At 35.8% G+C, this 11,679-nt stretch overlaps 1 protein-coding gene across 4 annotated transcripts; it reads left to right on the top strand.

Moving 5' to 3' along the window:
- Window positions 1-1,378: 1,378 nt before the first annotated feature.
- LOC127508809 (E3 ubiquitin-protein ligase TRIM35-like) lies at window positions 1,379-10,965 on the top strand. 4 transcript variants are annotated; one of them, XM_051887186.1, is made up of 6 exons: window positions 1,379-3,413; window positions 3,501-3,596; window positions 4,212-4,442; window positions 4,520-4,542; window positions 6,452-6,655; window positions 7,796-7,935. In XM_051887186.1, coding segments are annotated over exons 1-6 (951 nt in total). In that variant the 5' UTR covers window positions 1,379-3,017; the 3' UTR covers window positions 7,797-7,935. The 4 variants fall into 4 exon arrangements, with proteins under 4 accessions (XP_051743146.1, XP_051743145.1, XP_051743148.1 ...); XM_051887185.1 differs by having other exon boundaries at window positions 1,508-3,413; window positions 6,452-6,570; window positions 7,796-10,960; XM_051887188.1 differs by lacking the exons at window positions 1,379-3,413; window positions 3,501-3,596 and adding an exon at window positions 3,691-4,147 and having other exon boundaries at window positions 4,231-4,442; window positions 6,452-6,570; window positions 7,796-10,965.
- Window positions 10,966-11,679: the final 714 nt, after the last annotated feature.

Raw genomic sequence — 11,679 nt, 5'->3', positions numbered from 1 at the left:
TTTGGTATTAATTTACTTCCATATATTTTCTCATTTAAATATCATTTTGTAAAAAAAAAAAAAAAAAACATGAGAAAATCAAATGGTGAATTGACGTCCTCACCATATACTGTAAAAAAAGATGGATGACGCGACGGCGCTTCCTTCCATTGTAATTAACTGAATGTAAAACGTACGACGATGGACGTTGACATGTTACGCAAAAACGTCAGTTTGGAGCCTGGGCACGCGCAGAAGGAATCGTCAGTGGAGCCCGGAGGCGGAGTCACGGTATCAAACTTCCACCCAGACGACTGCGTCATCATTGATGTGTTTTAAATAGGCTATATAAATTATACACAATTCAGTAGATAAACTCAATATAATATGACACTAGAAACAACTCTAAAATGTCATAAACGGTCCTGCCATTTTAAATAAAGTTGAACTAACGTTACAGGAGATCGATTGCTGTAGACAGTGCTCTATGATTAATTAGTCTCTATAATCTTAGTTTTGTCCTGCTAACTATTATTTTATACCCATAAAAATAATTAGTAACTGCCAGAAAACGATCACCTGCTTTTTTCCCAACATGGTAAACGTTAGGCGTGTTATCTTAACTAATAACCTTTATTAATTAGCTTATAAAGCCCACATTTAACGTTACCGAAAAAAGCTCAATGATCCGTCAGATCTTGTAGGCCGTAAGTACAGTTTACTGCTGAACAACTCATTTTGTTGGTGTGAAATAACACAGAAATTGAAAATTAATAGTTAGTGATATATCTTCAATCTCCTCTCAAAGCTCCAACAGTCCTCAGAGAAGCTGTCAATCACAACTGTCAATCATGACGACACGCCCCGCTTCTATAGCATCAAATTGCTAGCTGAAATCAAACTTATCACAAAAACGAACAATTGAATATGTATCAGCGTGATAACAACTACCTTAAATGACCAAAACCATCTTTCAGAAAGTTTTGTTTGAAGCGTAATTTATTTTTTTGTTTGACTCATTCCCGTTCGTTTGCATTGAGAGGGCGGGGTTTATGATCTGTACTGCATCCAGCCACCAGGGGGCGATCAAAGAGCCCGCAGCTTCACTTTTCAGGACGTATGAGGCACACCCGGTCCCGACATATAGGATTTTTATTTCTGTGCCCCTGAGAGTACGGTCCCACATATGGGATTTATAACGTTCAGAAACGTCACTTAACTGCCAGATTCAAACTGTGGTTTCGCGCTTTGGATGGCGCTGAGCCAGAGACGGACACGCTCAGTCGATTCTAAATTCTAAAATAACGGTCGTGTTCAAAAAAAACAAAAAAACAAGAACATTTGAATTTAAACTCACACATGAAAGGGTTTAATCCTAATTCAATTTAATTATTAATCTTATTTATTTTTGAACAAAGTCTTTTCATACAAAGTGATAATATAATTGCACTTTTATTTTCCCTATTTCAAAGTTTTCAATGCTGTTATTTGAAGTACAAACCCGATTCCAAAAAAGTTGGGACACTGTACAAATTGTGAATAAAAAAGGAATGCAATAATTTACAAATCTCATAAACTTATATTTTATTCACAATAGAATATAGATAACATATCAAATGTTGAAAGTGAGACATTTTGAAATGTCATGCCAAATATTGGCTCATTTTGGATTTCATGAGAGCTACACATTCCAAAAAAGTTGGGACAGGTATCATAAGAGGCCGGAAAAGTTAAATGTACATATAAGGAACAGCTGGAGGACCAATTTGCAACTTATTAGGTCAATTGGCAACATGATTGGGTATAAAAAGAGCCTCAGTAACTTTGAACACAAGAGACCCGGGTTCGATCCTCATCTTGAACAGACCCATTACAGATAGAGAGCTGAGGATCACCACGAACAACTCTGCAGTGAACATTTTTCACAGGATAGTCTTACAAACTTTCATTGGAGACAACTGGGATTCAATGAAGAACCGCTGTTACTGGTGAATGGGGCCGAACCGACTATCTCCCGCCCTGGCCTTCATCCTCCCATCCTTCGAAGCACCGACAACTGGTGCCATCGTCAGCAGTACGTGCCCACCAATGAGTGTAGGTTCCCGCGAGTGGGCATGGTTTCAGCTTTGACAGCGGAGAAACCCCCCAACATTTGACAGCAGAGAAAACTGTTTATTTTTTTCAAGACTGATAACTTTTTTTTAATCACTTGCCTTTTTTTTTTTTTTTTTTTTTTTTTTTTTTAAATCAGATTTGGCTGGGTGGTTAATAACACATTTTTCTGTGGTGTGACAAACTCAGAACACATATTTAATATTGCTTTACACTGACTTTAACAAGGCAAATATCTTGGGATCTGCCAGTAAGGAACTTACGGTATCAAGTTACACAGCACAGTAGGTTATGCAGCTTTGTAATGAGTTTTGAGGGCATGATAGTGTTAAATGTCTAACTGCAGTCAATAAAAGGTAATACTTTTAAAAAATAAGGACTAATGTCCTTATTTTCCAAGTGGGTTAGAATTTTGTGAATGATAAATTTAATTGCATCCTCTGTGGATCTATTTGTCCTGTTCACTGCAGTAGATCAGAGGAGTCTGCTTTGGTGCTCATGATGAGTTTCTTAATAAGTCTCTCAAAACACTCCATGAGAACCGCTGGTCTGCAGTCATTGACACAAGAGATTGTGTGGAACAGAGATGATAGTGGTGGACTTGAAACTGAAAGGAACTGCAGACAGGGTGAGGTAAAGATTCCACAAACACACTCACACGATCAGAAACCACAGTCTTACAGCACTTACCAGGAAGAGGTTAACTTCTTATTTCTCCTTTCTGTTATACTGACTTTGTCTTGAAGAAAGCAATAAAAAAAATCAGTGCTCAATGAAGAACAAAGAGGAAAAACTTTCAAGAAGGACTTTTATGTTTGTTTCTGAAAAGATAGCATATATTTGTGATTCTCATGGCTATTCATTTTTGAGACCTTGATTCAGAAAGGAAAAGTAAAGTTTAGATTGCTGGACCTCAAAGAGAGAAAATGGCTTCACTATCTGAAGACGATCTTTCTTGTTCCATGTGTCATGAAATCTTCAAGGATCCAGTTATTTTATCATGTAGTCACAGTGTCTGTAAAGAGTGTCTTCAACAGTTCTGGAGAACCAAGGAAACTCAGGAGTGTCCTGTCTGCAAGAGAAGATCCTCAAGAGATGATCCTCCGATTAATCTTGCGTTAAAAAACTTAAGCAAGTCATTCCTAAAGGAGAGAAATGAGAGGCGTTCAGCAAGGTCTGAGGAGATCTGCAGTTTACACAGTACGAAATGTAAATTCTTCTGTCTGGAGGACAAACAGCCTGTGTGTGTAGTGTGCAGAGATTCACGGAAACACGCCTATCACACATTCAGACCCATCGGTGAAGTGGCTTCATCATATAAGGTAAGACAGATTTACATTTATGTATTATCTACATGATCATATCACAGAAAGATCTGGTGTCTTATAGATTTTCACTTTAAATTCTAGGAGGAGCTCAATACAGTGCTGAAGTCTTTACAAGAGAAACTTCAACACAATGAAAACATTAGAGGCGAGTTTGAGAATACAATTCAACACATCAAGGTGAGAACTGATTCTTTTGACATATTCACAATGTTATACTGACATAATTATATTTCTTTATTGATACACAATATATTCACACACAATCATACTCATTCGCATATGTGCGTAATGGTTGTGCTGTGTCGCGTATGTTTTGGTTTTGTGTTCATGTTTATGATTTCATGTCTTTTATTTTGTAGTTTGATATATGTTGCTTGTTTGTGTCATGCTTCCCTTGCTCCTCATGTTCTCCCTTAGTCTATGTGTCATGTTCTCATTGGTTGGTTATGGTCATGTGGTTTTCAGTTCTGTTCTGTCATTGGTTCCCTTGTTCCTTGTGTCACTTCCCCATTGGTTGTCTTAGTCATGTGTTCTCTAAGTTCTAGTATTTAAGCCATTGTCTTCCCCATGTTTCTTGGTTGTGTATTGTTATTGTGAGTCTCATGTTCAAGTCGTCTCATGTTCAAATCAACTGGTTGCTTGGTATGTTTGCTCACTTTACTTCAAAAAACTGCACTTGGGTTCATCAAGCTTGCCTTCAGTCTGGACTAATCGTTATATGCTGAAAGGTAGGCTATACAGTGTTACAAGAAACTTACCCCTAACCGTTAAAAGTGAATGTTTTGATTTCAGTCTCAAGCTGTGCACACAGAGCGTCAGATTAAACAGCAGTTTGAGAAGCTTCATCAGTTTCTCAGAGATGAAGAAGAAGCTACAATCACTGCACTGAGGGAGGAAGAGGAGCAGAAGAAGCAGATGATGAAGGAGAAGCTGGAGGAGATGAACAGACACATCTCAGCTCTTTCACACACAATCAAAGACATGGAGGAGATGATGAAAGCCAGTGACCTCTGCTTTCTGAAGGTCTGATTTCAGATGATTGGTTGATCATTGGTTCATTGATTGAGTTCTTGATGATAAATGGTGTGTTTGTTCTGCAGGAGTTTCCAGTCTCAATGGAAAGGTGAGTGATCTGCTCCTGTCTCTGGTCTCTCTGGTTCTGATCCAAAGCCACTGCAGTTCTGCACATCAAAATTGTCAGTGTTAAAGGATTAGTCCGCTTTCAAATTAAATTTTCCTGATAATTTACTCACCCCCATGTCATCCAAGATGTTCATGTCTTTCTTTCTTCAGTCGAAAAGAAATGAAGGTTTTTGATGAAAACATTCCAGGATTATTCTCCTTATAGTGGACTTCAATGGCCTCCAGATGTTTGAAGGTCAAAATTACAGTTTTAGTGCAGCTTCAAAGGGCTTTAAACGATACCAGACGAGGAATAAGGGTCTTATCTAGAGAAACCATCGGCCATTTTCGAAATAAATACAACTGTATATGCTTTATAAACACAAATGATCGCCTTACACGTGCTTCCGCTTTCCGTATTCTTCAAAAAGCTTACGCTATATGTCCTACGCCTTCCCTATTCTACTTGGCGCCAGATCCATTTTTTTTTCCAAAGCAAACTCAAGTCTTAGAGCAAATTAAGTTTTTTAAATGAAAAAAATTGAGTTGATCATACAAAAATAACTAGGTTGATCACATTATCTAGGTTTAAGGTTATAGCGTGCAGTGACTTTAATGGGAGATTAATAAACTAAAAACAATAAAAACATACACGATCACCTCGTTTAGATAATGTTGCACAATTAAAATAAAAAATGACACACAAGGTATCATGTTAGTCTAAATAAACTGTTTTAAAGATTGACATTAATTGTAAAGTTCAAAGTTATTTAATTTCTTGTCAAAACTGCATCTGTCCATTATTTTCTGACAGCCACGCGGAGAGACTGGGCAGGGATTTCAATGACGATGATACGATGGCTGGATTGCGTTTACTTTACACTGAGATCCGACCACAATGCGTCCTCGACTACCTCCAAACCAGGACACGTTGATCGGATAACATTCCAATCACAAATGCATTTACACTTGTTAATGCCAAGTGTAAATGCAGCCAAACTAGCATGGTCAAGTTCACTTGCGCATTCGCATCCTTTAGTGCAGAAGTTGTAATCGATAACATTGAAGCATCAGTGCTAGCAGTGTTATTGTTTCTAGACATGTTTGTTTTAATGTCATATTTTTATTTATCAACATTAATTTACATAAGTCTTAAAATATTTTTCTTTATCTTCATGACGGACACGCCCCGCCCATCCCTAATGCAGACTCCATAATATCTGGCTTCCCCACTGAGAACTATCACTCTTCTGCCTCACTCATACACTTCAAAGACACTTCGGGCATTGATTGTTCTCAATACAAGAATCAAGACATGCAGCCCATAGAAATGGCATCCATTTCACTAATTCATTGACAATTTTGCAATTAAGGAACTTGCCTCTGTTACCAAAAGAAGCAGTCAATGGCTGTGGCTGAAGCAAAAGTAGCACCTAGTGCTATCAAGCAAATCAGTTGTATATCTAAAGTATCATTTAACAGCAGATGTCATCACTATTTGAAACTAATTGATTTAATTAACTGCATGAACAATTCAATATTCAACACTACGAAGTGTAGATCCTACACAGCTTTCCTTAATGTAAGTTTGTACACCTGTGGGTGAGACTCGTATACAGTCAAGCCCGAAATTATTCATACCGCTGGCAAATTCTGACTTAAAGTTACTTTTATTCAACCAGCAAGTTTTTTCTTGATTATAAATGACACAGGCGTCTCCCAGAAGATAATAAGACGATGTACAAGAGGCATCATTGTGGAAAAAAAATTATTACTCATCTTTTATTTACATTTGAACAAAAAGTGGCATGTCCAAAATTATTATTATATAATCGGGCTTGACTGTATATACCCAGCGTGTTAATTGAACACTGGTGATTTTGCTGTGTGATGTCTGAATGTTCTTCCAGGGTTGAGATCTCACAGCTGGATCCACAGATGGCTTCTGGAGCTTTGATTCATGTGCCACATTATTTGGGCAACCTGCCATTCAGAGTCTGGAAGAAGATGCAGGACATCGTCCAAAACAGTGAGTCTGGAGAAGATCTGTGCTGGAAATCATGTATGGGTGGACAGGTTTTTCATGACACAAGGGATCTATATTTCAGTTTGTAGTAAGTGAAGATCATAATAGCTGTGGGGCCGTATTCACAAAACATTTTATCTTGCCACTTAGAGGTCTCCTAAGTCTCCATCCATGCTATGGATGATATCATCAAGCTTACTAACTATGCCTACTGTGATTGGCTCATAGCGGAGGGGTCTTTGTCAGTGATTTAATCATAGGAATATTGCAGAATGAGGAATCATGTAGCCATATTCAAGTAAAGACTTTAAAATAAAAATGTTGCCATACTGATTTTAAAATGTAGGTTAGTGTCATTAATTAAACAAGTATATGTTCAGCTAATATTCAGCCTCTTAGTCATATTTTACATAGACCCATAATGGTGTTAGTTTTTTTTTTTAATTGAGTAATATATTAATATATTATTCCATACATTATCAGAGCTTGGCAGACAAATAGCCTAGTTATTATACTTAGACATTAGACCGATTTAATTAATGGATTATAGCCTAATTAATGTTATTACTTTATCATTTAGCTAGGCTATAATCACACATAATAAATCATCCTGTCATATACAGTTTATGATATTTAAAAAAAAAATGGGGCAAATTATTACATAATAATGTATTCATAATTTAAATAAATTCATTAAAAATTAATTCCAAAAAGTGATTACTGGTTCAAAATGACTGCTTAAGGGATAGTTCACCCAAAATGAAAATTCTTTCATCATTTACTCACCCTCATGTTATTCCAAACCTGTATACATTTCTTTCTTCTGAACACGAAGGAAGAAATTTTGAAGAAGATTTTATTTTATGGGAAACTGAACAGTTCTTGGGCACCATTGACTTAGTATTGATCATAGTATTTTTTTCCTACTATGGAAGTCACTGGTACCCCAAAGCATTCTGGTTACAAACTTTCTTCAAAATATCCTTCTTTGTGTTCAAAAGAAGGAAGAAATTTATACAGGTTTGGAACAACTTGAGGGTGAGTAAATTTTCATTTTTTTAAGGCACACCAAATACTAAAGAGTATTGACACTGACAGTGATTAGAGGAAAATGTCTGATGTGTTTGGTCAACAGGATGAGTGTTCATGATTTATAATATGTGGACGTTCACTGTTGATCATTAAATGAACATCAGAATAAAAGCAGCTGTTGATTGTGTCTCATCAGGTCCTGTGATTCTGGATCCAAACACTGCAAATCCACGTCTTGTCCTGTCTGATGATCTGACCAGTGTGAGATACAGCTCGGATGAACAACTGCTTCCTGATAATCCAGAGAGATTTGACTTTCTCTGTGTTCTGGGTTCAGAGGGTTATAACTCAGGAACACACTGCTGGGATGTGGAGGTTAAAGAGAGTTCATACTGGAGTCTTGGAGTAACTACAGCATCAAACCAGAGGAAGGGAGGTGTTTTCTTCAACGCTGATGTTTGGAGTGTATGGTACCATCAGTATGGACTGACTGGGTTTGGTTTTCCTGTTAAACAGGATCTTGAGAGGGTGAGAGTTTATCTGGACTATGACAGAGGATTGGTGTCATTCTCTGATCCTGTAACTAACACACATCTATACACATTCACAACCACCTTCACTGACACTGTCTTTCCATTCTTCAATTGTGATTGGTCGTCTCATCTGAGGATCTTACCGTTCAATAGTCAGCAAATGTTACACCAATACACTGTTAAAAGTTGCTGTAAAACAGCCATTCTCTGATGCTCTGATGCCATTACATAGTGATTAAAAACAAATTTAGACATTGATGAACACCTGCTGTTAACACGCAGAATCACTGAAGGAAAGGGAAACGAGAACTGAAAAAGCACAAGAACTACATTCAACATCCAACCACAGCCTTAGATGAAATCTAAGAACAACTCCACAAACCGCATTAATGGCTTCACTTCTTACTAAATATTTTAACTTTATTTCTGTCATGCATCTGCAGAAGTTCTTATTAATAATGATCAGAGCTTTAGATGTTAATGTTTGGTTGAAAGTATTTCATTTGAGGTCACCGTCATGGTAATTTGTGTAGTGTGTTTTTTGTAGTGGTGTTTTTTTTTTTTTTTTTTTTTTTTTTTTTTTTTTCCTTGGGTTGCTGTAACAGTGTTTTATGAAGCACATTTGTTTTGGCAAAAAAAAAAATGAGACTACAAAAAACATCACAAAGTGTTGCTGCAGCCAGTTAAAGAGTTTCTACTGCACGAAATTAACACACAGAGACATCAACAATCAGCATATGAATCTTAACAATAGCGACAATAAAAAATAGATAAACAGATCAATACTGAACATCACAAAACAAGGTACTAAAAATTCACAAAAAAAAAAACAAACATACAACATAAAATCATACAACAATTCAGCTGCGAAATTGTTTCATGCCGCGATGCATGCTGGGTTACCTTTTTTTTTTTTTTTTTTACATGCTGGTACCTAGCATGCATTGCAGCATGAAACTTTTGACCATGGTTAAGATTCATATGCTGATTGTTTATTTCAGTCTGTCTAAATGTTGCAGTAGTTTGAAATGTCCACAGCATGTTAAAAAATAATAATAATTATGCTTCGGAGCGTTATGAATCAGCGTGTCGAATCATGATTCGGATCATGTGTCAAACCGCCAAACTGCTGAAATCACGTGACTTTGGTTTCCGAACTGCGGATTCGACACGCTGATTCATAACGCTCCGAATCTTCCTGAAGCAGTGTTTTCAAATCGGCCATCACTAAATAAGTTGTTATTTTGTTTTTTTTGGCGCACCAAAAATATTCTCGTCGCTTTATAATATTAATATTGAACCACTGTACTCACATGAACTGATTTAAATATGTTTTTAGTACCTTTATGGATCTTGAGAGAGGAAATGTCATTGCTGGCTATGTAGGCCTCACTGAGCCATCGGATTTAAACAAAAATACCTTAATTTGCGTTCCGAAATATTAAGGAAGGTCTTACGGGTGTGAAACGGCATGAGGGTGTGTAATAAAGGACAGAATTTTTGGTGAACTAACCCTTTAAAGTATGGTTCCAAAAACACATCCGGGAGTAAGTTCAGTTAACAGAGTATTTTTACAGTTATCACACAAGACATTTTTAACCGAGCGATGAATCAACGAGTCACCGTGGAAATGGATGCTAAGAAAAAGTGTGCAATACTACTTCCTTCTTCATTTGTTTAATGACTATGGACATGCTTTGTGCATGTTGCCACCTGTTTGGTGGTTGTGCAATCATATTTAAATCTTTTTGTTTATTTTTAATCACTTTGAATAAGTACTATATTGTTTGATTATATTGATTATAATGTATAAATGTATCTTATTATATGGTAATCAAATTAATATAATTAAAATAGAACGACTGATTATACTAAATAATAGTCTGTGCATGCAAAGATAACAAGTTTTTTTTTTTTTTATGTTTTGACATTTTGCTTCCACATTGATTGAAAGGTGAGATATTTCATATGTCTTTTTTATTATAGAGCAGGTTATGTTCAAAGAATAAGTTGCTATGCATACTTACATACCCTGAAAGTTACCTCCATTTTTGTAAGCTGAAGTTATCCACTTACTTCCCCTTACATAACCTGCTTTCTGGAATACAGTTAGTGTTTGTTAAATATAAGAAGAGGAAATAAAACTAGACAGCTTTCTGAAGAAAATATATATTTAACCTCACGACTTGAGCAACAAGTTGAAGTATCAAGAAATCCAAATTTGCAGCAGGCTAGACACTAGAGATCTCACTTCAATTCTCAAGTAATAGTGTTTAGTGGAGCACTAAATATCTTATTTCCATTCTCAAGTGATAATGATTAAGTTGAACACTAGAGATCTTATTCACAGGTGATAGTGTCCATAAGGGGAGAGACATCACTCGACTTGAACAGGTATTGAAGGCCTTATAGAGTATACATTTCTGGGGTGTCATGGACACTTGGTTTCATTTAAGTCAGGTGTGCAGAATAAATCTACCACATTCTCAGCAGAGGATTAAACAACTTATTTTACATCTTAAATTACATTACATCACTTATTACAGTTTAGTTTGTCTTTATCTCTTATAATTGCAATTGCAGGTGTTTTCTGTGAGAGGCTTACGTGCATACATACGCGCTCATTTATATAATAATACTCAGATGTTTATGGTCATAAGAGTAACATCATTCATTTGAATCTGTGAAGGGTTAACTAGGCTTATTATTTTTGTACACTCACAATAAAAACAAAACTACTTATAAAAAAGAAAACAAAAGTAATTTTCGGGCCGTCTCTTTTTCCTTTCCCGTGAGCTTCTCAAAAATGAACCGAAATTCAGCATAGATATAGTCTATTACTTGTCGCAGTTTTTGTCTTTCATTTTGTTAATCTGTTAATCATTTAAGTGAAATATATTTCACGTATAGGCTGTTTATTCGTCACTGTTAACGATTTTCTTGTATTTTTACAGTACAGTACTGGCAGCACGGTTGCCAGCAAGTTACTGTATTTTGATTTTCAGTAATTGTACTGTAATTCAATTTACAAAACAGTAATTCTACAAAACAGTATTTTACTGTATTTTTATGGCATTTTCTAATTTTAGCCTGCTTCTGCTGTAATTAATAATACTGTACTGTAATATCTATATTGATACATTACTGCTAAATATTACTATAATTTTCAAAATTACTAATAATGTTAAATATTATAATTATAATATGTAGTTATTACAGTATATAAATCTATAGGAAGTAATATAATTCTACTTCAGAATACCTGCAAATCAAAAGACAACCCAAACAATGTTCTTATTAAAAATGTTTTATTCAAGTGAATTAATTCAATCAATTAAAACTATTAAAACCATTGCATGCTCAGTGCATCAGCAATTTACAGGTATTAATGGCTTTTAAAGGGATAGTTCACACAAAAATGAAAATTCTGTCATCATTTACTCAAGTTGTTCCAAACCTGTATGAATTTCTTCCTTCTGTTGGACACAAAAGAAGATATTTTGAAGAATGTTGGTAACCAGACAGTTGATGGTAGCCATTGACTTCC

The sequence above is a fragment of the Ctenopharyngodon idella genome, chromosome 3 (assembly GCF_019924925.1).
Source record: "Ctenopharyngodon idella isolate HZGC_01 chromosome 3, HZGC01, whole genome shotgun sequence".
Lineage (NCBI taxonomy): Eukaryota > Metazoa > Chordata > Actinopteri > Cypriniformes > Xenocyprididae > Ctenopharyngodon > Ctenopharyngodon idella.
The sequence above is the reverse complement of the archived record's forward strand: the minus strand, read 5'-3'. Positions and strand labels throughout refer to the sequence as shown.